The sequence below is a fragment of the Triturus cristatus genome, chromosome 9 (assembly GCF_964204655.1).
Source record: "Triturus cristatus chromosome 9, aTriCri1.1, whole genome shotgun sequence".
Lineage (NCBI taxonomy): Eukaryota > Metazoa > Chordata > Amphibia > Caudata > Salamandridae > Triturus > Triturus cristatus.
In genome coordinates, this window is record NC_140592.1 from 1,021,765,932 (window position 1) to 1,021,793,021 (window position 27,090).

Sequence of the window (27,090 nt, forward strand, 5' to 3'; positions counted from 1 at the left end):
AATGGCTTTAACTTATTATTCCGTTTTCCCGCGGTCTGGCCTGCGCGGCATTAACCCAGCTATTTGTCCTTTTGAATTCCCTCCTCCTCTCTGACAACTGTGCATGCTCTTGAACGCTGCTGCATTGGTAACTTTGCCCTGGTAATTGCCCTGTCATTTCCCGCTTCCTTAATCCCAATTTATGAACATTGCAATTGCAAAACCCCACCATATGCTTCTACCTCTTTCTCTTATCTTCCATTGCAGCCTTTTCCTTTCATTCCCTAGACTCCCTCACACTCCTGCAATCCCCCCCATGTGAAACCCCCCCCCCCCTATTTTGCTCCAAAACCCCAAACTTACTCTTTGCCTTCCTTGAGCCTTCCCTCCCCGGGTGAATATGCAGATACCGTGTTTCCCTCCCCCCTTCCCCCCCCCCTCCCCCAAATACCAAACTACTGTCACTTTAGTGCTACAATCTGTCTTCCAGTTTTACCGTGGCAACAAGTTTATATTCTCTTAACTGGAAAGATCCTTCTGCTAAATGCTGAAACCGCCTGCCTACTTGGTTATTGGAGCCTATGACTACCTGACTTCATAACATTGCAGTAAACATCATCAACGAAACCTCACTAATACATTAAAATCCTGTAATTCCCCCTCCCTTAAACTCCAGACTTGTGAACATTGCAATAATAAAACCCCGCCCTACGCTTCCACCTCTTTTCTTTCTTTTTCCATTCTGCCTTTTCCTTGCATTCCCCAATATCTCTCTCACGACCCAGCAAGCATCCCCAAGTCATCTACCCTAGTGTTGATCCAAAGCTATTGACATTGTAAATAACAATGACGTTTCTTTAAATGTTTTAAAAACTAAAACATAAACAAAAATAATGTCATGAGCAATGCCAATAGCTCTAACTTTAACAATGCCGAGACCATTGCATTGTAAATGCTTGTTAAAAATTGGGACTATCTCCGCTCCCAGCCATGTACACGGATTCTCCATAGCCCTAGAAATTGCATCAAAGAGAATAAGTAAGTAAGGAGCCCAGATCTCAGGTTCATGCTTAAATAAATCCCCAGGCAGCCTATCTAAACCTGGGGCCTTGCCCCTCGCAAGTCTCCCTATCGCTTTGTGCACTTTCCCCAGCGTAAACTTTAAAGGTTCATATTGTACATGTAAGTCTTTTATATCAATGGGAATTTGTGTGCAAGGTTCTTCAGAATAGAAAGCCTTGAAATGGGACTCCCAGATCGAGGCGTCAATATTTGGATCTACTGCAGCTTTAGGATCCCCTGACCCTGTATTTATTATGGACCAGAAGCTGCGTGCGTCTCTTAAATCCAGAGCCCGTGTTAAATTTTGCCCCCTGTCCCATTCTCTTTGCATGTGCCATCACCTCTTTGTAGCGCGGTCTAAGATTTATTTTATTTTTCTCTATCAGACTTGATTGCAAGAATCAACTCAGTCTTGGCTTTTCTACATGCAGAGTTATACCAGGCTGATACAGGAGACTTATTCTTCCTTATGGGTGCCAGGGGATTGAAGACATCTCCTAGCCCAGTAACTAAATCTGCATGAATAGAACCCAATTTCACATTATATTCTATAGACTTGGGTTGGCTAATCAGGCTATCTACCTCTGAGTCGTGAGTAGACCAAGTCGTACATTTTTGCTATTTTTTGTGGTGAATCTACTATTTTGCCCCATTTTACCCTTCGCCTGTTAGATAAAACTAATGTTCCTTCCCCCAAATCTTCCATTTCTAGAATAGGAGTTGTATTCGGGCCAGGGAACACCATATCCAGGCAAAGAGCATTGTGGTCACTGTCGGCCCTTTGAATTACTCTAAAATCAAGAACCTTGGACCACATACTCTCCTCCACTAGGATGTAGTCTATCCGCGATTCCTGCCCTTTCCTATTATAGGTACACACTGAAGGGCTATCAGACTCGGTACACCCATTACAGGCCCTCAGGGAATTTAGTGTGAACGACATAATCTGAACCGCTAGAGGAGACCACAATTTTAAGCATGGTGATTGACATGGTGGAATCCCCCAATGGTCGTCCTCGCCTCTAAGGGCACCCTCACTCATCCCTAATAACGGCTCAAACTGGCAATTGACGTCTCCTGCCACAAGAAGGCGACAATTGCCAGGAAGTGAGCTAATAAAGTGTAACAATTCAGTTATAGTGGGCGAGTCCATGTTCAAACCGACTGGGCGAGAATACACATTCACAATGGCCAATTTATAAGCATTAGGGCAGTTAGGAAATATACACTGAAGGTCTGGAGAGTGTGTGGACTTGATCTCTGCTGTACAGCCCAAGTGGGTGGCTACCCAAATTGCAAGACCACCTGACTGCCGCCCTCTGCCAGCCCACCTAGCAGGGATATAAAAAGTTGCAAAGCCCTCTCTGGGATGTTCCTCCCTGGCCCAAGTCTCCTGAAAGAGACAAATGTCCTTGTGGTCCACCAAACTTATTTGACAAGCCCGCAACATTCCAGGACAATAGTCATTTTCTTTATCTTTGGAAGGGGCGGGCTTCCCAAGTCAACACCTTCCACAGAATTCAGCTGGGAAGACTGTGTTTCATGGGGTAATGCTGAGCTATCTGGATCCTCATTACCTGTTTCCAGTGTAAGTCCCCCTATTAGTATATGTGAATCTATCTGGAAGCTTGGGGGATCCTGTTTGAGCATCTGTGCCACTCCACTTAGGCTGTCTTTATGACCCAGCAGAGTACTTGTTCCAAAATTTACCTTACTACAGTGCAGTCAATCTATCGCATCCAGGGCACTAAACCTATTCTGTAGGGTTGGGTATGCTTGGACAGATAGCTGACCATGTATACTCCTCTCTGCCCTAGGCCTACGACGATATGGCACTGAAGTCCACCCAACATTTCGTTCATCCAAATTACCTGGGGGGTAAAAGAAAGATAGGGGGTATGACCTAATAGTTGACCTAATAGTTGACCCAGTGCTGTTTTGGTTCCAATTGCAAATATACTCAACGGTGCGAGGATCCCTGAAATTTACCAAAACGCAGTCACCTGCGATTGTTTTGGGGGATGGACCCACCCAGGGAATTCTTCGCACCATCAGTATTTCACTTGTATTATGTGGGGGTAGTGGTCTATTGAAATTTAGCCCATGTGTCACCTTGTTTCTTAACGACCTGTGCGGTTCCTGGTCCGATTTACTTAAGACGGGGATGCCAGTTAAAACCACCACATACGGACTGGTCTCTGGGGGTAAATCAGGTCTACGGACCTCCCTAGTATCTGCAGCAAGCGGGGTTTGGCCACTCATTTAGTATTCCTATACCAAGCGGTGTATGCTTGGTCAAGTTAACAAGAGGGGTTTCACAAGACTCCTGTATTCTCAGTAGCAGTATATTATTATGATGAGCAGTGGCATCCACAGCGATAGAAGGAGGTTTTGGTTTCCATTTGCAAGGCAAATTCAGAAGTAACTTGACTTTAGGAATAATGGGTGTTTTACCCATTATTCCTAAAGTCATTTTTTTAGGAACATCTAAAAAATGCATTGGTTTCCGTCATCTATTCTTTCATTAGCTTTTATAATCTGAATTGATAAGCTGCATCTCAGTTGTTTTGTCAGTGAGCATCACATTTTTTTTTTTTTGACAACCATCAAACACCTGTAACCAGACAAGTCTGACACCTACTTTTTGAGTGCAGACAGTTTTGCCTTCAAGGGCTTGTGCTGTTCCTCCTACATAATTCAAGACAGACTTCAGCATCTCCATTGTGTTAGTACAAGTTTGTGTCTTATGGGTTTGCTCTTGGGAACCCATAGTTGGCTAACCACTGCTTTAATTTAAAACGCTGTTCATAGCAGTCCTGTCAATTTTGTGTTCGCTGGCATTGTAGTTAATTGCCTTTTAACATCTGTTCGGTGTGAAATGAAAGTGGTGGTGGTGGTGCCCTATAGTTCCAAGGCGCACACATTACTCAGTTTGTGGTTTCTTAATATTTTACCACCATTCTTCTCATCCTTCCTAACAGGCATGATAGAATGAGTGTTCTTGATGCTAGCAAGAAGTAATATGTGTTAAGCAAAATAAACAAACAAGAGCTTTCTGATAAAGTTGCCTTTCGGTATCTACCCGGTGCGATGAATGTGACTTGAAAAATATAAGTAACGAAGTGACCCTGCAATTATTTGTCCGACTCTACCAATCGAAGGGGTAGTGAAAGCTCCCTACTCGATTCGTGTAGTTGATTCATATTTGGGATTATTTCTGGCTGCTTTGTTTGACTGGTGACATTCCCTAATGCGATCTGTCTGCCGTGCTTTAACTATCGAATTATACAGTTCACCTCGATCTCTTATCCGGCTCCTCCTTTATCTCCAGGCTGAGTTAACTAGGAAGCCCCGGGTGGCAGGATCAGTACAGGTGGGCGGGCGGGCACCATCTGGCAGGCGGAAGCGCTATGTTTGTTGGCACTACCCACTTGTACTGCGCGGGCTGGTTATTCAGTAACACAAACAATGCCAACGCTTGTTCATGCACAGGCCTCTCCGAAGCGCCGGCTCTTTGTGGTATGGGCGCAGGCTTCCCAGCATTGGCTCTATGCTGAGGGTGTGATGTCACCCCCGTCCGGCCGCGTGCCTCGACCTCATTGTTAGGTGCCGCCATGTGAGACAGATGGACGTGCTGCTGAAGGGTGGCCTATTCTCCCCGTGCGGGGGTGTATACACAGCGCCCGGCGCGTTTACCGTAAGTCCTTTTTTAGTCTGTCCGAGAGGCTTTCCCGCCTCTGCCCACAGCGGATTGTCGGGTCTCGTGTGACCGGGCGCCCACGCCAGTCATTAGCCGTGATATCACTTTCTTGGCACACTTAATATCCTTCTGACTTCCCATAGCGTTCACAAACGCTGATTTATATGGTTGACTTCCACAGACGTGTAATGTAAAAAAATATATCTTTTTTATGATCTCGCACATTCCTGATTTGGAGATGATGGCCCCCTAACATTAGCTTTCGCCGCTAAACCTCCACCCACTTCAGTGCAAATCAATATAGGAAATTAAAATCAGTCTTTTTTGTCAATATCTTGATCTGTTAAAAGATGTTGGCATTTTCGGTAATCGTATTATATTACACGAATAATATAAAGCAGTGTTTTAAATCCTTAATTTATTTTAACATGCATGGCCTCGCGTTTTACCACCCCTTTGCAACTCCAGCGAGGATCTTTCAAGATATGACACCCTGCAATCTTTTCACTCCAATGTGAAATTCTCAGCGTGTAAAGGATTCGACAAGACGGCAGTTTAAACCAATGCCTGCAGCTCTACCCCTTTTCTCTTCTGACTGAGACCTGGTTACTAGTGAAAGGAGTTTACTAGTGGAAGGAGTTATCACGTGATGCAGGCGGCATGAAAACACCCAAGTGTGATTGGTCTTTTGGCCCTTGGGTTCGTCTCTTATTGGGAACTATGCTGGCCTTCTTAGAAGGTTAAGTGAACATTTTGACTAGGTTTATTTGCAGTTGGACTATTTGGGCTGACTCCCGGGTGCGGGAGAGTGGGGCGGTAGTATTACTTGTGCAGGTACCACACCGACGTCTGAATCTTAAGCTCAACCGGCTTCTTTGCAGTCTTTGGCATTTTACTAGTTTGGAGGCATGTCCTCTTTCGTCGGGGCGTGTCTGAAATATGCCTGTATGACAGTGTAGAGCTCGTGGAGTAGTGGGCGCAGTAGTTGGGATTTCACGTTAAAACGGATGTAGTACGGGACTGCACTCCAACAGCTGGTGCAGCTGCCTGGTTCCATAGGCAGGGGGTGCGGTCCATATTGCTGACAATCAAATACTTTTTTTAGTAGCACAGTTTTACTCGCGGAGTTACTTTAAGCTCCTTTAAGGGTGCATGCGAGTGTCGTGGAATCAAAGGAGATATATTTAAAAAAGAATCCTTTTCTTAGACCTCAGTTGGCCTTTTTCACCGTTGGTCACTGGAGCATGTTTCACGTATGGATTGCTTAGACTTCAAAGCATTTGCCTTCTGAGCCTCAGCTAAGCCGAGGGGAAGATGCCTTTCTTGCCTTTGTTATCAGATTCTGGAAGGCAAGTGTTTTGAAACTCTGGCGCTTAGGCTAAATAGCTGTTCCTCAGTGTCGGTGCTGAAAGTACAGCAGCCCATCCGTAACACTTCACCGCGTTTAGTTCAGTGGGCCATCATCATTCTTTAAATACAAATCTGATATAGAAGGCTCATGAGTGTGATTTTATTTACCTACAGTGATCACAAAGGGGCACTGCTAAATGACCTGAATAAAACAAGGTTATATTCTGCCGTGAGTTTTTGTTTTGATCCCTTGCCTTTTACTACTCATGGAGTTTCTGTCTTTAACTTGTAAAAAGAACTCGACTGTGCAGATGTGTGTTTTGCAGAAAGAAAGTTCTTGCATTACCTCGGGAGGAGCTGTAGGCATGTATGGAGTATAATAAAATTAGGCCCCATGAGTCCCCATAGTGTTAAGGTTATTCAACTAATGACTTGATCCAAAGAATTCAGTGCCAGCTTACGACAGTAGCACCACCGCAAGGCAGTAACTTTTCGAGTTTTAACAGGGCTTATAACAATCTGGAATGTTTATCGCATGCTAAAGCCTTCTATGGTCAGTCTCATTTTATTTTGTCTAATAGGATTTAGTTGCATGCTCCTTTGAGCCTCTCTGATGGAGAGTTAGGATTGAACTGTACTGAGAATGTCTATTGTCCTTTCTCGGTGTGACTGAATTGTGAAATTGTTTCTTTGTAATGCTTATTTTTTTTTTGTTGAACAGATAGAGAACGTCCATGGTTCATATAGCTTCTGCAGTATCAACCTGCTTTAATCAGAAAATCTGCTCTGGAATTCTTTTAAGGTCTCCGCTACCAGACTGCTTTTTGCTGTGTGTATGCGAACAACCATTGTGAATAAGACCAAAAGCTTTGCAGCGGGCCTGGAAGCATGCCCATTGCTTACCATTGTCTACTTTATCACTCTCATTTGCTTGCTTATTGGTCAATAGCTTGCATTTCTATTCTGTTGCTGGTCCTTCACCTGTTAGACAAACAACAACCTTTCCATATAATAATGAATGGGTTCTTTTACAGAATTCAGCAGTCAATAGATGGGAATTGTGAACAATGTTAAACTCAATGACGCAGAGAGACACAAACCACTATCCAAAATGTTTACTGATATGCAAAAAGTGCTCTTAAGTATTCCCAATGATGCATGGCAAACAGTGTGTACACAACGTGCAAATGAACCAAAGGGAGTAGATCATCCGTGGTTCTTATAGGTCCCATTTGCCCTTTGTCTAACGTTTCGACTCTAGCCTCGTTATGGGTCATCATCAGGATTGTTAAGATTTACAGAGCAGCAAGCCATCTAATAGCAAAATAAATAGAAAAAATGCATGTTGAGGGGATATCATGTAAATTTGTCTCCCAAAATATTTTTTGAAAGGGGTAAACTCACCCATTAACTGAAACCGGTACAGCAATCTGAATCAATAAATGAGCAAGAAAAAATCGGTGAGTATAATATTAAAACAAAAAAACTGTTACCATAACCAGTAAGTGTGGTACCATTAAGAAAAATACTTTGGAGGGAAGCTTCCACCAGTAGGACCGTAGGATTGAGCAAAAACAGGATTAAGAATCAGTCCCTGTAAAAACCAAAAATGGAGCTCAACTAAATCGTGAAAAATCAGGGGGAACTAAGTCCCAAAAATTGAATAAAAGCTGTTTGTTTACCAGATATGTTCAACATACCTTAAGGTACTTCAATCCATAAAGTGAAGATTCAAGAATTAGCCCGCTGCGTGTCTAATGAACGTTTAGCCAGACTGCGGCCAGGGCGTCTTATCGAACAGCGACAGCGGTGTGCGTCCAGATAAGCAGAGATAAGAAGCGGGTGACTCAAACACTATCTTCTAAATACAAAATGGTCGACCCAAGTCTCCTCAGTAAAAACTAAATAAGGACTAGACTCTTGTGGGTCAAGATTGAAGGACTAGAAAAAAGAAGACTGAAAAAGGACTGCCAATACAGTAGTTTCCAAAACCAGGTCGAAAAAAGAAAAAGCTGCCGATTTGGTTTAGTTTACAAAACCTGCTCAGAAAATGGAGAAAAATGTAGGCTGGGAAAGAAATATTAAATAATTTAAAAAAATTGTAGATTAAAAAAAAAAAAAATAGGGGGCCGGACAACTGAAAACAGATTTACAAAAAGGCAATTGTTTGCCAAAATTCCCATATAGAGAAAACAGTCCAGAGTCACTAGTCGTTAAGGAAACCAGCTAAATGAGCCTAAATGAATACACCCAATTATTAATACATGGTCACTCTTTCATATTTATAGACGCATTGGGGGTGAAATATTTTTTAATGGTTCATAAAATGTTATGCAGTTAAGATCAATACATCTACTGGAAGTATACAGCCAATATAGATGTGCACTGCTAAATTGAGTCAGACTAAAAAATACTAAAGGTTCATATGTATAGATCATTAAGTCCGTGTACATAATATAAGCATTGTATGCACAGAAGATAACATTTCTCATAAGAGCTATTACAGAACAGCCGTAGAGGTAGCTTATGCTCATGCAACCAGGCTGAATTCTTCCATGTTAAGACCCTTGATAATGCTGTTACATCTGAAGATCTACCTACATTCTTCTCTATTCAGCAAAGTCTTTACATTGCTAACTTGTATTATTTTTCGCTGTCTCGAACACTTACCAATATATTTTCTGTGTCTCAGTTCCACAAAATAGCTTACAAGTGGGGTTGTCGGATTCATACATCGGATACAACTACAGTGTTGACTTTTGAAGTGGTTTTGCCTATATAGATCAGAATACAGGGACATCAGATAGAATAGATGCCATTGTTCCTATTACTATTAGAGTAGTCCCTTAATGTCTGTTTGATGTTACCATGAACAAATTCCTTCCTTGCAATCAGTGTAGTTACAAATAAAATAGCTTCCACCCCTCTAATGTCCTACTAGGCGATTTAATCCCAAATAGGGGCCTAGGTCAGTGCAGGTCTGTTCAGATTAAATGCTGGTATGAACGAAATGCTCCCTTAAGTCCTACCCTTGTGAAAGGAAAAACATTGGAATCTGGTCAGTGAGGCCTACGAAGGTGAGTAAAGACCTATTCTTTTTCTGATTTCCGGTTAGGTCATTACTCCTAATACAAAATGTGGTAACACAGACAATACAGTTAGTCTTTTTTTTGGCCTTGAAGGAAAGGAGATGTGTATTTGGAGAATGCCAAGCTATTGTCATGGATAGTTTCACCAATTATTTTGGGTAACCACGGGCCAACAGTTAGTTACTAAGATTTTCTTCTCTTAAAATAGACGGCCCTCCACTTAGTGTTCCCACTAATACATAGGAAATGACCAAAAGTTTATCAGTCCTGAAATACCCATGGGTGATTTCTGGTGCACTGAAATAGTGTTCCTTTGTGTCCGCTTCTGAAATGGCTTGGTACCCAGCTGGCCATCCACCTCCCAGATTGTCAAGTCAAGACAATCAATGGAATTCCTGTTGTGTGTTGGAGAATCTTGTATCTGGAATCAGGGAGTTAATCCAGGTTAGGAATTCAGACAGAGTATATACATTTCCTCGCCAAATCATACAAATGTAATCCATAAATTGTTTCCACTGCTGAATGTGGCTATTGAAAGGTTAGAAATGGGATAAAAAAATGTAACCCTCAAAATTGTTAACCAACAGTATGGCAAAGTTGGGGGCCAAAGAAGATCCCATAAAAGTCCCTTCGGTCTGCAATAATGTGCTTTAAAACTCAAAGTAATTCTCAAGACATATAATGAACTAAGTGAGAACCTCAATGGATTCTGGATGAGTATATAGAATGTCCAAAATCGCTTTAATTCGCTCATCCGGAGTCCTGTTCGTATATAGGGATTCTATATCCATACATAGCAGAGTTTCCTCATTCCCATCAAAGCTCCATTATTCAATTTTGGTAATGGTCACTGCTGTCCTTTTTTATATAGCTCTGTGTTTTGGTGACAGTCTCCAAGAAAGTGTATTTACCAAGGGATTCCAAGACAGAAACACACTGAGACAATTGGTCTGCCTGGTGGCCTGTTGGGATCCTTGTACATTTTAGGGAGCGTATACAGTACTGGATTCCGTGGATATTTAGCCTTGAGGAAATTGTGTTCATTTACTTTCCACTCAAGCCTTGGTAGTAATCTCTGATAATGTTTGGTGTTCCTGCAGTGGATTAGATAACAATGGGGCATACTGAACTGTTAAATTACCAATAGATCACTTGTTTATATTGCAGCAGATCTTGGATTACAACGCCTCCACCCTTTTTTGCCAATTTTAATCACGATGTGATTGTTTCTTTTGATCTCATTCAGTGCTTTTCGTTAATCAAGGATTAGATTGTAAGGAATGTAGTCATGAGTCTTTGAGTTTTGAGCATAGCCTCTGTGCCATCCTTTTGATTGAGTGACTTGTGTCCTTCCACCTTTCCCATTCAGGGAATTTCTTTTTCCTTTTTCTTTTTGCACAGCTGCAATTTCCTGATGGCTCTCAGCAGCATAAAAGCGCTTCCACGCAGCTAACATTTTATTTTATATACTGCTCCAAAATAACGTCCAGCATTTTGGATGCGTAAATAAATCCGAAAAAGTCCTCTTCGTCCGAGTTGTTCCCTAAACACACCGTGCCAAATGTGTTATTTTTTTTTTTTTTGATGCTACCATACAGCATCAGCAAAAAGCAATGCATCAGAAAGGTAACACCTATTTGGTTTGCTAGTGCTTGTTCAGAGGTATCAGATTAAATCGTGCAAAGCTGTCTGTTGGCCAAAAGACTTCATGTCAGTTCACAATTTAGGGACTGCCCATTACTTTGTTAAACTTTTATTCGCTTGCTTTTTATCCATCAGCTTGTTTGACCTCTAGCTCATCTTCTGGTTTGTCCCTTCCCTGGAGCATGAACGCATTACACGTGCTTGCTCTTCAAGCACTACTTTTTTCTTTTTTGTTAAGTACTCCATGACTGTCTTCCAGCTGTCTCTCTCGTATCCTTCTCTCTGCACCTCAGTGTTCTCTGCCGGTGTGATTCCACTTACACTACTTGCGTTGCTTTTTTTTTTTTTCCTTTTTATCTACTGACCAACTGATCGGTTTAAAAAAAAAAAAAAAAAAAAAAAGCCTCTGTACTTTTGTAGACTTAAGCGTGCCTACAAAATGATGCAGCCGTGCTGCACAGCATCAGGAATGCTTAACATAGTGAAATACCATTGTCAAATCTAGTAGGTCCCAAAGGAAAGACCTATTAACTTTGCCAATGCTAGTTTCCTGAGCAGTTTGTGTTGCTTCTAGTTCTCAATGTTCTCAATGCGTTGCATTAGCCAAGCTCTATGGCTTGGGCATTATGTGGGCCACATAGCGCATTTGATGGAAAGTCTTTCTACACTGCACACTTGTCTTTCTGCTGACTTGACACTGGGTAAAATTGAAATTTACTGAAAAGAGGGAAAAGGTGGCAAATGACCCCCCATTCCCCAGCTCTTTCCGTTTGGATAGATTTATACTTTTTTCACAGTAGTTTCATCTTTTATTTCAGATCACAGACTCTGCTGGGCACATCCTCTACTCAAAGGAAGATGCTTCGAAGGGGAAGTTTGCCTTCACTACAGAAGAATATGACATGTTTGAGGTGTGCTTTGAGAGCAAGCTTCCTGTTGGTAAGTAGTGTTATTACGGACTTCGAGAGCACCATATATGGGCCAAGGGCACCTTTAAAGAATTGTGTTGTCAACGGCACTGGGATGGGAGATTAAGGAACACGGATCTCCAAGAGGTTCAGTGAAAACTTTCACTACTTTCCTTAATTTGAGACTTTATATCACAGCAGGAAAATCGAAGATAAATGCTGTTCATCAAAGATTTATATGTTTGTCTTGTGGCAAGTGTATATTTTTTAGAACAGTCATTCTTTAGTATTTAAAAAGTGGGTTACATACGTTCTTGTCTGAGTCTTTATGGGCCTGCCAGGTGTGTGTTATATTTCAGAGGACTATTCACGGGGTATGCTTTTAAGGCCTCTCATAGATGGCACATGTGGTCTCTTTGAGACCCTTTGTCTTCTAACAGTGGGCTTAGAGGCCGCCCATTGTTTACCATTGGTTGGCTTCTTTGCCACTCATTTGCTTGCTTATTGGTCAGCTGCCATAGCCTTCCTTCTTCTGTTTGGGTTTGTCCCTTGCCTGGAGCATGGATGCATTACTTGCCATTCACCTGCTCAATGTTTTGGGATCTATTCTTTTCCTTGTGTTTAAGCACTCTACCAGAGTTGGTCTTTTACAGCTGGTTCCCTTGTGCACTGCTCCCTCACCCTTTTTCCTTGCTACTACCTGCCCTCCTTCCATTGTCCGTGGTGTAGATTGCATCCTTCCTTCCCTCATTCAGTTGCTTGTGTTGTTGCTTGCTGCCACTCTCCCTCTCTCGTTTTCCATGGTGCTTGCCCAAGCCACTCCCACCCTGTTCGTCACTTGCCCCTACACCTGCCATTATCTGTATGCTTGCACTCAGCCCCTCTGTGCCACCCCTTGTCTGTGTTGCTCTCTTGTAGGTGAGACCTGTTGGCTGAGCAAGTACCTGTTTGAATGCTTGGCGGACAGTGTAGGGAGCTGAAGGTTATCACAGCTTGTTGTTTTTACCATATAAGAAAAATTAATTCTGAACTTTTGTGAGCCTTCATTCATAGGACTAGGTGAATAACTGTTGAAAGCTTGTGCAGCAAAATCCTCATTTGCCCATTTCAATCGGTAGAGAACAATTGAAGGCCGTACATCCTACCACCACGCTCCTTGTGTGTGTCTTTTAGTCCGTACTTCCTAGAAGCCTTAACGGTGGAGGCTGTACATATAGAATGCAAAGCTGAAATGTAATGGAGCAAGAAAGAGTACTTGAACTTTGTGAGAAAGTAACTTCACCACTTAGCTTTTCAGTATTATATGCCTGTGCAGAAACGCAACTTTAATAAATGCGTAGGTTAAAAACGCGATCGAGTTTCTCCTCCCCATTTCATTTCTGCATTAAACAGCCGCAACAAAACGTGTTTTCATTTTATACCCAGACTTTTATTGACTTGTTTTTCTCTGTTCTTGCTGGGAAATCTGTAAAAGTGGAGAATTTACCCGGAAAGCAACTTGTTCTTGTTAACCCTTAAAGTGAACTTTAAGTGTTCTCTTCGGGCTTCAGCCTTGGAGAAGGGGTGCTTGGCGAATGATTTGTTTAGCTAACTGCACTGCTAAAACCCGGACAAAGGTTCCAGGTTGCTGTACAGACAGATTACTTTGGTTTATAGTGTACACGTTTGTAGTAGCAGACACATGAAATGGCAACCTTGCGCTATGCAGAGATGGACTATTTAGGAAGCTGTAAGTGCAACACAGTGGCAAGTTACCTGCATGTGCACGATTCAGCCGCGAAAGACCGTAAGCAGTAATGCGAGCATAACTTGTGTGGCGCATTTTAAAGACATAAGAGTTCAAATAGCAAAGAGTGCGAGTCTAGGACATCTGAAACCCGAGTGGATAAGGGCAGACTAGTAGCCTAAGCATGAGCAAGGTAGAAAGGAAGTACAATAGGAAACCGCATTAGGTGGGACAGTGTGGACATTGTAACATTACAATGACTAATAGTAATGAGATTTTTGTTTCAGAAAGGAGGAGGTACAAGATTAATTGGATTTAAAGATCGACGTTTGTGTGTGCATAAATGCATACGTTGCCCAAATGTAGACTTGGCTCAAAATAACTTATTTGCATAGGTTTAGCCTTATTTTGTGTGTTCCTGCGTGCTTTGTTTGCAATCTTGAGTGTAGGGGTTTGCAGATATTGCTTTAGTCTTTATAAGTCAGTGCATTTTGTGGGGGTTTTCCCTTTTTTTTTTTTCCGGTTTTGCTTGCACATCCCATTTTACATTTGACAGTGTTTACTTCGCTGTCTATAGAGTTAGCATTGCTTTGTGTAGTTCTGTTTAGCTCCATACACATGGATATTCTCCATTATCGTGGATTTTGCTTGGCCCACGGATGTGCTTACATAAGTCTTGTATAGCTCAGTCTTGTTTGCAGGTATCACCGGGCTGTGTTTATAGATTTGGTTTGGCTTAATATGCATGTGTAGTTTCTTCTGACTGTACACGTTTTGCGTATTTCTCCTTGTCATAGGTGAAGTTTGACCTTTCCTAAAGCCTGCACAGACGTAGTTTAGCTTTAATGTGTAGCTTTGACTCTCTTTTGTGCAGTATAAGTGTGAGTTAAGCCTACACAGCGCTTGCAACATCTCTTGGAACAAGAAAAAAGAAATCTTAAAAGGGGCTTAGAGCCCGGGCATTACTTACCATTGGTTGCTTTCCACGTTACTCGTGTTTTCTTCCTGTTGGTCAGTGCCTCCTCCAGCTTCCTGCAGGGCTTGATGTCTTTGTCCTTGCTGTGGAACCTGGCTCAAGTCATGTTTTCAGCACTGTGTCCTTCCACTGGCATTGCACTTGTAATATTCATTTCTCTTTTGTTGCTTTCCTCTCCCTACCACCACTTCACTTCTGTCGCTGCATGCTTCTTTCCCTTCGTTGCTGGCCTGTCTCTCTCACCACCTAGCTCTTCGCATTGCATACCCCTTCCCCATCGCTAATTTCCTACCTCCATCATAGCTTGTTTTATATAGCGCAAAGTCACTGGAAGGACTTGTAACGGTTTACATGAGCACCAGTTACATTGTACAAGGACATATATTGGGCGACTATTTGATTTGCCCAGAATCACAGGATGTTGATCTGGTGCCGAGACTCTAATCTGGGTCCCCAGTTCCAAAGTCAGCACCTCTGCTCAGTGTTCCAGCTAGCTTCACTTTGGCACGCTAGTAACTTCACTGGGCATTTGTTAAAGTATATAAACAGCATGTTAAGTATAGGGAAAATAACAATTTAAGCTTGTACCTGCATAGCTTAAAGTAAAGAAAAAAAGTGATATGACACGATCTGACCACATCTGGTTTTTTTCTACATTAAGCTATGTAGCACAGCAGCTTGCACCGCTGTGCAAGATTTTAAAAAAAAATTGACAGCCAATAGATCTCTCATAGGCGCAACCTTTTGACTTTGCCAATGCTCGTCTTTTAAATTATGATTTGTAGCTTTGCAGAACGGGGAACACTTGAAAGGGGGAAGCACTAGATAGTAGCAGCTTTGCCGACAGGAAGTAAAGCGCCGTTCAGCCAGATGGGAGTATGACAAGTGTATGTTACTCAAAACCACAGCGCCACAAATACAGTACAAGGAAAAGAAGAAAGAGGAAGATCAGTGATGGTTCCTTTCCTGCAAAAGACAGCGTTGGCCAGTCACCTATAGAACTTCAGCCATAGTCAGTTGTCAGTCCTCCAGCCTTTACACAGGTTTGCGTTACCGATCATTCACTCACATTGTATATTCAGTTGTGGGACGTTACTAATCAGTCACCAACGATGTTTCTCTAGCTGTGGGGCATTATTAGCTATTCACTTCCAGCATCTGTTTGTGGGCTCTTTCAGCCCTGAACATGCATCAAGCAGTTGTCCGATTATAGCCCAGTCATCTTCAGCACTTCAGAGTGAGCATTTAAGGAAGGGGGAGAGCTGTATTTCTGATGATATCCAAAGGTGCTTCTTGTATTCTGCATTCTTTTGCAGTGGGTTGGGGTTGAGGCCACAGGACAAGGGTAGTGACATCCTGGGATATTTGCTAATCGTGTAAACATTTTTCATTGGCCTACAGGACATGGCAGAGTGCCGGACCAGCTTGTGATTCTAGACATGAAGCATGGAGTGGAAGCTAAGAATTATGAAGAGGTAGGTGTGGGCTTAGGATAAAAGAACAGTGTCTCAAAGTGACTTGGAAAAACGGTATGGCCTTTATTTGGGCCAGAAAGACTGTTAATATGAGTAGGGGTAAAGAGGGGGCATCATAGATGGCTCGCTGAGGAGAGATTGGAAAGCAAGTAAATATGCCTACCTCAGATCGGGACCACAAGTAACTTCTCTCTCGTCTTCATGGCCTTCCCTCGTCCATTCATCCCCTCCTTTGAAATTGCATCCTACATTATTCATCCTTCCACTTCACTTTAAGTTCTGTGATGCCCAGACACAACTGAGCTAATATCAGGTAGCACCTGTTGTTGGGAAACACTCAAGTTGTGTGTACTCGACCGGATGAGTGAGAGGTCAGCAAACCTCCTGACCCAAGTCTATTGAGCCTGTTTCAGATCTGCTCCTAGGGAATTCACCTTAAAAAGGAGAGCAGGACGGGCAATGGCCCACAAGTGTTGTAAAAAATGTTTTTTTTTCTCCTGATCAAGGTTTAGGAAAAAAGTATTTTTCAGTGCCTGTTCAGTTCACTATCCTCATTCTAGTGAAAACACCGTGTCAGGGAAGGAAAGGAAGAGTGAGTGGGGGAGGGGGGGGGGACAGTGGGAATTGGGCCGAATCAATGGATGGCACAGGGAGCAAGGACACAATCTATAAACAGTACAAATGGATGGTGTAAGAAATGTTGTGATCCTCAGAGGTAAGAGATGGGTGGCACAAAAGGCCAAGAACAGGAAAGAACAGTGGCTGCAAAAGGGTTGCAGGACTATGTGAGGGCCAAGAACAAAAGACGTGGCACTGGGTTATTGAAAAAAGCTGGGCTGTGTTTAATGCCTGGGTAAGGTGATGACAGTACTATCCTCTTCCTCGCCCCTAGCTGCTGGGTTTCTCTAGCTTTTAAGGTTTGTAGATTTTTGTACAGGAGCTTCTTTGTTGATATAGTGCTCAGGGTTAAAGTTTTGGATCTTTCTAAGTGATGTAATGTCTTCCTGTTCCACGCAATCAACATAGCCATAGGATCAAATATTTTTCTTATCAAGATTTAAGCTCACAACTTGTAGGTCAATGCCCCGTCTTGTTGACCTGTATATTCATTATCTCTATATTGTAATGTTTTCTTACTTAGTAAAACTACTGTGATGCGGTGCCTTTCTAGGAGTTTCACGATTAGCGAATGAATGGGACTGTAATGCTGACAAAGCCTATTGTTTTACGGGAAGGCTTTTTTTAAAATAACCTATCAAAGAAGCAAGACTTTTCCCTTCTTGGTGATGGGCTGTTTTCAAAGAGACCTTACAACACAAATTTGGCTATTAAAGATAACGATCCTAAAATAATGGTTGCCATGAGAATGTGGAAAGTTGTTGGGCGCTAGAAACTGGTATGAAGCCACCCCAGTGTAGAATATTCACATTTGAAAAGCCAATAACATAATATGCATATCTCACGTTGTACTTCTGGTATGAAGTTCAAGAGGACAACTAAGATGTGTAGGAGAGGCATTTTGTACTTGGAGCAGTATAAAGCACAAAGAGCTCTGCATTCAGGATCCCTACTACCACCCTAGAAATAAGTGTTATGGTGACAGTCAAGAATGAGCGTCAACAACCATGCCAGAGATCTGTAAATAATTTCACTGCTCAGATCCTGCTGCCAAGTGACTTTTTAGTAGCTTGGCAGAGCGCATACTTGAGCTTAGGCTCACAGATGTGTGCTCCCCTCACTACCAAGCAATGTGCTATTTTGCATGGTGACTACGTCTATATTCTCAGCTATTACCAGAGGATGTACATTTATGGTTCCAGGTTTGAACAGAGGAATCTGCACAACTCTTGACAGCGGCTTTAACTTGCACTTGCAGGTGAAAACTCTCTCCATTGGCATCCACAGACTGCCCACTTCAGGGACCAGAATGAAGGTTTGATTCAGTGCTAGGTGTGGACTAACCGAGCGGATGATAAAGATGTTCCTACTATGGCCATCTTGTGCTATCTCTGCCTATTTTGTTCCTGCAGTCCACATTGCTTGGGCCAGCTGAAAATTCGAAACTGCGCAAGTCTATATATAAATTCTTTAGGTCTCCTCCGTAACCCTCTTATTCAATTGTTTCATGGCTGACAGTTGCAAAATATAAGGTCTTAAGATTACAGTTGTATGGTATCTGTAAATAGCTGTTCTGAGCTGGGTCTCATCAGTGGCGCACCAGCCAGGAGTAGCACATCCTTAAAAGTGTCAGACCAGCTTTGATGGTGCAAGCCCCACATTTACCCATGCTACGCACCACTGACGTGAATGAGTTCCTTCTCATCTTTCCTTCCTTCCGACTTTCTGATTTTGTGGTAAAGACTGTACAAAATGCGGCAGCTGTGTGCTTGTGTAACATGCCAGGCTGACGTGGAAGCATACCGTTGCATCATGATTCTGGGCTGCTGTGTTCTTTACAAGGATTAAGACTACATCACTTGTGTACTGCTAACTCGGCACTTTCGTCCTTGCTTAGTCCTCAGCAGGTCTGAAGTCTTTTTTTTTTTTTCTTCTATAAATTTGTTTCTTTACCACACAACCTTAATTTCTCAACTCCCTCCACTTGATCATATATATCGGCACATCATACACAGCCCTCACTTTCTTGTGCACTGTCTGCACACAATCCCCTCATTATTCCCATCCAGCAGTATCTCACTGAACACAATCCTCACACAGACCTCCAACTAAATGCAATCACTCTCCCTGCCAAATAAAGGCACTTAGTGGCAGAATTCTCTCACTTTCGTTGTGTAGTGTATTGCATTGGTATATCACTTCATACCCCATTGTGAGGTGCCTTGGTACACTATCATGCTACAAATTGCGAGCACTTGCTTGGAAGGGTGTTGTGCTTGCCGTAATTCTGTATAGAAGTGATGAGGTCATGCCGAAGTGACCAGGGTGGTGGTCTTATGTCTTGGGTCACAGCTTAGTGGTATAATAAAGGAAAGATAAGTGACAAATGTGATGTGCAAATTATCAATGGCTAGACTTACCGTGATATTGCTTTTTTTTGTAACTGAAACCTATCTGAAGTACTTCCTTGTCTCACCAAATCACTCCATCGGACAAGACCATAAGGTGGAAAAAGGGGGTGGTTTCGCCATTACTCCTAAAAGTGTATTTTCTTATCTTTCTCTTCCTTTGCACTTCAAATTGATCTATTCCATGCCAACATGAGGTGAGACGGGTTGTTACATACCAACCCCCCCACCCCCCCGCCTAGGAGCAAGCTCATTTTACTAAATTAGCTCATTCATCTCCAAGCTTCCAACCATGTTCTCTCATTTGACAACTTTCTTCTTGGATGCATTCCCAGGATTGAGCTTTGTACTGTGCTTGAAGTTAGGTAATCAAAGGTAGCTACCAAGTAACTATAAAATGAATATTGTTTTGCAAGTTAGATGGATGGGGTTCAAGGGGAATTGTTCTTAGTGGGGTTATGCAGTGCTGTATGTTAGTAGCAGCTTTCTTTTTCTTGTGTATATACTGCTTATCTCTGTAAAGAGTCTTCCGATGCCCAAACTCAGCTGTGAGATTATAGACACTCTATGTGCAGACACCACTTGTTTTTATCAGTTACTACTATGGAATTTTGCTGCAATAGATGCCTGACCATAATGAAAATTAAGACCACGTCCTTGGCATTTAAGACCCATAATTCATTTAGCTCTGTCTTAAGTGATGATGGAGAGGGTCACACAATTTAATTGCCTAGTGGTTAGGATAGTCCACCAGTGTTGGGCGGAAAAATCAAATCGAAAAAGGTTAGTATTCCCTCCGATGTAGGTTGATTGTAGTCAGATTATCCTTGCATTTTGTGGATAGAGCTATCCTACGAGCCCTCAAAGTTTTATCATGCTAAGGCTATGATTCCTGTGACATGACAACAAGATATGCGTGTACACCAACATCACTAAACTAACAACTTCATAGAATGCATTTTAATATGGTTACTTCGCCTTCCTCTGAGTGACCTTCTACTACCAGTGTATATAGATGTGGGACATCACCCAGTACAATAAAATGTTGGTGTTAAACCCCAATTATATCGATTTTAAAATGTGGTCTTCCACTGCATGTCTTGAAAGCTGGTCTCCTAGAGCCCAAATGGAGGCATCTACCTTGGTTCTTCAAATGCTACATAAGCTAGCCCCTTCAGCTCTCGGCTCTGATGTAATGATCACCAACAACTTGGAACCTAAACTAAAAGAACGGTGCGGCATAGGTGTCAGAATTTTAAAAAATTACAAAGGTTAAGACCAATGTTCCCGCTAATTGTTTTGTACACTGTCTGCGCTGCAACCCAAGGGTATGTGAAGCAAGAAAATGACCGTTTGTGAATGCAGCGTGAACCTACCAAAGTCAGTTGCATTTGCCTCTCTAAACTTTTTTTTTTACAACTAAAGCATCAACGGGGTATTTTTACAAACAATGCTGCATATAATAAAGTATTAAGGCAGTTTTGTGACATAGTGGCACACCCCTAGGACATGACCTGTTAAGTAGCACTTACACCCCAGTTCGAGAGAACCGGAATCAAAAGGTTACCATTGCGAAATTTTACTATAGTAACGCACCCGATAGCCCCTCTCAAGGCAGTGAGGGTGGAGAAAGTTACTAGAGCTGCTCCATCTTACAAACGCGCCCTACCTCTGTAACTGAGGTGTAAATGAGCTGTGGCAACTTAAATAATTGAAGCTGGTCTGGAGCGTATTTATATAGTGTTGTGTGCAAACCTAATGTCACTTCAAAGCGTGGAGTGCAAGGTGAAATGGGTAGAAAGGTGGGACCGTTGAAGAAAAGTGATGATTGCATGAATTAAGTTCTGCTGGTATGGCGGACTGGCTTTTTCCACCTGGCATTCCCCGGGTGGGCCGGAGCCCCTGGTACCTGTGTCTGCCCCAGCTCCTGGAGGGTAACTGCAGCAGGCACAACAGGGAGGAGAGAAAGGGAGAGTAAGATGACGGAAAGAGTGAGGGAGGGGTTGAGAGGGAAGAGAGAAGGGTTTGGATGGATGGAAAGCGGGGGGAGGGAGATGTTGAGAAAAACCGATCTGGGGGAGGGAGGGACGGACGGACGGATTGCACAAGGAGGTGAAGGAAGTGGGCTAGTTTGGACATTTTTGCCGGCGCTACTTTTGGTTCCCCAGTCCGGCCCAGTGTGTGTGTGTGTCGGGCAAAGAGACTGATTCATTCAGTAAAACAAAAAGAGTTAAGTATGCATAATGTAGCCGTGCAACATAAAAGTAAAGGCAGCTGGACATAATTGAAAAATCAAGTGTTGCGTTTCACAGAGTGCTTAAACGCATAGGTAGATTTTGCGGTTGATTAGTTATTTGTATATGGGAATCGGGATATCCGTCTACTGCCCAGAGTTTATTGTGGCTACTAAGACATAGTTATGTGATAAGAAATGCATGCCTCAACATAGCCTTTCACAGTAAATGTGGCACAAAATAGAAATATAATTGAACAGACATTTTGCAAAATGTCAATAGCGTTTCCCTAACATCGCCTGACTGTTCTCTGCCCAGCGACGGAGCTGCAGCATCCAACACTCACCCGTTGGATGGACTGGCCTCAGATGCCCTCTCCCTCTCAGCATGGACTGACCGAGCTGCCCTCTTCAGTGCAGTGCCCGCAGCCCTCTCACTGTGTCTAATCCACTGTAGCATGAGCTTTCCGTCTGTTTACTTTAACTATTAGTCAAGAATCATTACGGACGTCCTAGAACTATGTGAGAAGAAATATGACGGAAGTGCATTTAAATAAGTTATAGAGCTGCTTAATAATCCCTGACTAATAGTTAAAGTGAACAAAGACAGAAAAGTTATGTGAAATTACTTGAAAAACAGGAAATTTGAATTCCAATGCTCAGATGCAATATCGGGCTGTATATACAAAACGCCCTGTCCCTAAATCAAATGATCCAGAGTTCTGTAAAATATCAGTGACGGCGAGTATTTGCTGATAGGTCATGATTGATGGTAAACACACACTCCTTGCAGAGTGCCGCCCTCCCCTCCCCCCCCCAACCTCGATAACGAAACAGGCGGCATATGTAGGAGCCGCATGCTCTCATCTGTTACCCTTCTAGACTCCAAAGCGCCATGGAAGAAGAAAACGACATTTTGTAAGGCTGCCCGGGGGGGGGTCGCGCAGCGGCCCGCCCCTTGGAGGGCGGCCGCCTTAGTGCCACAGGAAGGCACAGGGGTGGGAGGTCGAGTCCCTGGGCTAGTCCGGGGGAGACCCCAACAGATAGCTGTTTCCGGCGAGGGCGGGCAGGAGACAGGGGTACTTATACTGTCTCCGCCCCCTCCTCGTCCTCTTGTCCGCTCGTTCGCCTTGCAGCTCGGTCCTCGCGTGTCCAGCAGCCTCGGAGCCCCTCGCTCGCGGTGAGTTTGCCTGCCTCCCCTCCCCGGCCCTGTCCCTGGGCAGCACCAGGTGACGGGGCCCTGTGGTCGGAATACCACGGGCGGGGGGGGGGTTGCGGGCACAAAGCCAGGCCCAAGTCGCCGGCCAGAGAGGTTGTGGGTGCTGCGGGGGAGGGGGCGCGCGTGTGTTAGTATCGGTCGGGCATCGGCAGGCCATCCAAATATCTCCCTGTGCGGAATGTGTAATGTAAACGCGGTGCTATGGAAAGCGCTCATTCCTTCGGGTCGAGTTCGCGCTTTTAACGAGTCACTGTGGCCTGAAACTGGGGGGGCGCGCACGTGTTCAATTCATCTGTTTCTACCCCTCCCCACGGGGGAGTTTACCCGCCGATCCCTTCTGCTATTTCCTGCTCCGGGACCCCTGGGCGCGTCCCCCCCCTCCCCTTCCCAGCCCTGGGTGGCAGCTTTGGGTCGTGGCTCGGTGGCCAAGTAGCAGGCGTCGATCCCGCCACCTGGGGAGGAGAGGGGGTCAGTTCGGCTGCGGTGCCGACCTTGGTGCAGGCAATCAGGGTTCGAGCCTCGAGGTCGCTTCCACATTCCGGGATCCTTTGTCATGTCTCCCTGTACCTGATGGTGTAATGTAGTGTAGTTTATTATGCTTTTGAAGCACCTGATGCTGCGTTTCGCTCCGCGGCAATTACCGGGCCTCACATAAATCCAAGATAACTCGTGTGATTAATTTTCTTCCTGATCAGCATTTTGTATAGTTGAGGTTTGACTTCGAAATAGTTAGGGCAGAGGGTCAATGCGCCTGCTGCAAGGAACGTGTGCCAAGTAGATTTCAGAGTGCGTATGATGTTAAGATGTCTGCAGGTTGCTGTTTTCAAAGAGACATCCTTTTGTTTCTTGCATTTTATAACTTAAGTGTGGGGTCGATCCCTCCACTGCCAAAGTTTTTCCTGGGCGGGTGTTTTATTGATTCTGTTCAGGAAAATCACGACTGGTGTGCCAGCTCCGGGAGGAGATGTGGCCCGTCGGCTGCGCTGCCGACTTTGGTGAGGAACTCGGGGCTCGAGCCTCGAGGTCGCGTCCCCCAGTCTGTGATTCTGGGCATATCACTTCATCTCGTACCTGTATTGGCATGCAAATACAGTGCGCGTGCAGCGCTCCGGGGCTTTCGGGTCGAGTTGCGCTAAATCAAGTGCGGGACACACTATGTGTGCGAGGGGAGATTCCCGGATGGGCAGCGCTGGGGGCTACATGCAGGGCGGCGCACCCCCTGGGCGCGCCCGGCTCTTACCTTCGCGCGCTGTCCTGCCACCACGGAGTGGGTGTGGTCACCGACTTTGGTGCTGGAATCCGGGGTTCGAGCCTCGATGCCCCGCCCACTGCTTGTGGTTCGGGGCTACCACTTCATCTGCCGGTCCCTGTCTATGTCCAAATACGGTGGAATGGCTCAATTACCGCCGGGTCGAGTGCGCGCTATATAAAAGATGAAATAATTTATAAATTTTTTCCAGTTTAAGATCCTGACCTTTTAAGTCACGGGCCTTTGGACTGGAGCGTCTGTTGCCTCCCATGCAAGAGAGACACGGTGGCCTAAAGGTTAAGGTCGGAGACTCACACACTCAAGATTATAGGTTCCATCGCCAGTGATTCTGATATATTGGGGCCCCCATGGCTGTGTCTTTCCCAGGGCGAGATGCGGCCTAGCGGAGAGCCACTCCTGCCTCGTTCAGTAATTTTAGACTTTTCAGCGGTGGGGGCCCGGCGCGAACCCTGTGTGCTGCTGTGTAGGGACAACAGGTTTACGGATGGCATTCCCAGCACGTTTCATGTGTACAATAGCTCCCCCATCGTGAAGCCCCCCTGGCAGCGCCTCACCTGCGAGCGCTGATTTCTCGCCTCAACCCCAGCTCTGCGTCGGTCTGGATACATAATGCCGAAGCAGGCCCAGGGGGCAGTGCCAGACCTGGGCCCCGCGTTGCATGTCGGCGGCAAATTGCAGCACTTCGCGCGCGTCAGCTCAGCAGGCGGTGTGGTTTAAATCGGCGTTGGCCAGGATCGTTGATGCGTCCCCCTCGGCGGCACTCAGGGATCACCGAGAACGTCCCGGAGATGGCAGGCGCAGGAGGTGGGTCAGCCTCAGCGCGTACCTGGGCCTTGGGGGGGCGGGGCCAACCCCCGACCACGCGTGGTTCTGCCTGCCTGATCCTCAGGGCCGCCCACGGCAGCAGAATGGCAGGGGGTCTCGCCACAGTGCTACGCTACCTCCGATCACTTAGGCAGGTAGTAGAGCGTCCGAGCCTCCGCTGAGGGAATCACTGCAGGGAGCAGTTCCTTCAACTCACATGTAGGCAGGTTATTCAGACAGGGAAGGGAGCCACCGCCGGAGCCCCAGGGCTACACGCCCGACTCATTGCTCACCGGAAGCCCTAATGTAGGTGCAAATTTCATAGCGCAAACACTTTCTAGAGGGAACAGCCTCCCCCCCCCCCCCCCCCCTTCGGGCCAGGCAAGTTGACGGTGCCCTCACGGGTCCCTCCTTTCTATCCTTGCTGGGGCTCGGGCCCCACGAGACAGCATGGGCGACACGGGTATTTTCTTTGGGAGGGCTCTAGCGCAGTGCTCCGCGGCAGGCGCCTCGGGGTCGCGCCCTTATTAGATCATGTGGGAGAGGATATGGTCCGGCGGCCAGAGCTGCTTATTTCAAGCCCCGAGGTCGCGCCCACATCCTGCGACTCCAGCGGACAATTCCTTCTCGCACTTGAACGTATTATGTATACTAGGTTCCATGTAAAGCGCTCCAATCCTTCGTGTTGTGTTCGCGTCATATATATCACGTAACATAATCCAACGACACACTCATTTGGTTCATTATGTTATTCTGCTGTGCCTGGTTGCGCTATGCTCAATGGTGCCCTGCCATGCGCTCCATTACCTTCGGGTCGCCTGCGCGACAGTTTGTTTGCCCACTATCGTGCGGGAAACCAGGGTTCGAGCCTCGCGGGCGAGTCCGCATCCTGAGGGGTGGGCAAGTAACTGAACCGCCTCGCACCTGATTTTTAATGTAAATTAGGTGCTTTGCCTGCGCTCCTATACCTTCAGGCCTATTATCTTATTTCCGCGCCGGAATGTGCGATATTTAAGGGTGCTCTGCCTGGCGCTCCAACACCTTAGGGTCGTCTGCGCGTCATGGTGATTGCCACACTTTGGTGCTGCAAAACAGGGTTCAAGCATCGCGGTTGCGTCCTCATATGGTATTCGGGTAGGCGCAGGTTTCGAGCTTGGGGGGGCGCGTCCACATTACTGGATTCTGGGCAATTAACTTTCTCACCGTCCCGCAGTATGTAATGTAGGACGGAGCTTTGCGATGGGCTTCACCTCCATCGGGTCGATCTCGCGCCATGTTAATCCCGACGCGGTGCTGGAGATCAGGGTTCGAGCCTCGGGGTCGCTTACACAGCTTCGGTTCTGGGGCAGACCACGTACTCTCACAGGCCGAATGTCATATTGGCATCGCTATGACACCTTCGGTTCGACGTGTGTCGGGCATTGTTCATTGAGTAGGGAGACACCTGGCCGTGCCTTTTGAGCGGAGCACACTAAACGTCGCAGGGAGTGGGGGTTTTGCTGTCTTCGGATGCTGCAATTGAATTACGATCAGCCCGGCACACGCTTTGTGCTGCATTTATGGATACATCGCGTCTGAGCGTTAGGGCAGACCGGCACGGTGAGGTAAGCGCTGCCGTCTTACACATGTTTTGGGCGGCACCTGCCCGGTGCTCAGGGTCGGCTGAGGGTAAGGCATCGCAACCAGCCTCCCCAGGATGCCGGGCACTGAGGTGGGTGTGCCCCCGCCCCCGCCAGCTTTCCGGTGCTTGGGAACCTGGGTGCTGTAGGCAACAGGGAGCTGCCTGGTTTGTCTCCTACCCCCCCCCCCCCCCCCCCCCCCCCCTTCCTTGTTGTGAGAGTCCAGTGAGGGGCCTTACTAGTTACTGGCAGCTGGCACAAGGGCAGAAAGTGGGAGCTGTGCCACAGGCCCCGTCGTTTCGTATATTCCCTCGCTTGTATTGCACGGCTGCCTTTGTTTGGTGCTTCATTCTCAGTGAGGGGTGTGCTGACGTGCATTACAGGTGGGTGCTGCCACAAAATCTTGGAAATGCACAGTGGGTAGTGTTTTGGTTGGCTACCTTGAAGTAGTTGTCATGGGTAGAAAGATTACGTCCTTGTAATGGCGTGGAGAGAGCCACTCCACACCCCTTGTTGTGAATTATGAAACATTCTTCCCGAATGGATATGCGAACTCAGCGGATACTCTAGCTCAATGAGATGCAGGCAAAACGATCTCAGGTGGGCATCTATTCAGCTGGATTGGGCAGTTTACAGTTTAGGAGGACACAGCTCCCTCATATTGTGAAGTGGATCAGATGGGCCAAGGTGTGCTGCACAGCACCACGCATATTCTATAGGTCGCAGTTTGAATACTAGTTCCATGCACAGTCAATGTTAGGTTTTGATTCCTACACGCCTGCACACCTTCGTGTATATTGTACATTCGGGACACATGTTACACGTTGAAAGGACGTCCGTTGTTATTTACTCGTTATTGGTTATTTCATGGGTTATCCGCGGGTGTAGAGCGTTAGGCTCTTGTTGTATTTCCAGCGGGTCTGTTTGATGCGGAATGGTGGATTTTTGGGGCACAGCCGCGTGGTGGGTCTCTCAGTGTCACACTGCCGGCCTTTTATCTCCCGGTTTGT

The 27,090-nt window shown here is 45.4% G+C and overlaps 1 protein-coding gene across 1 annotated transcript in view; it reads left to right on the forward strand.

The window, feature by feature from the left end:
- TMED10 (transmembrane p24 trafficking protein 10) overlaps nt 1-27,090 on the forward strand; it is a 90,689-nt gene that overhangs the window by 46,945 nt on the left and 16,654 nt on the right. The window contains exons 2-3 of the mRNA XM_085626727.1: nt 11,643-11,763; nt 15,836-15,909. Of these exons, the coding sequence (XP_085482853.1) occupies nt 11,643-11,763; nt 15,836-15,909 (195 nt within the window). The remainder of the gene's footprint in view (nt 1-11,642; nt 11,764-15,835; nt 15,910-27,090) is intronic.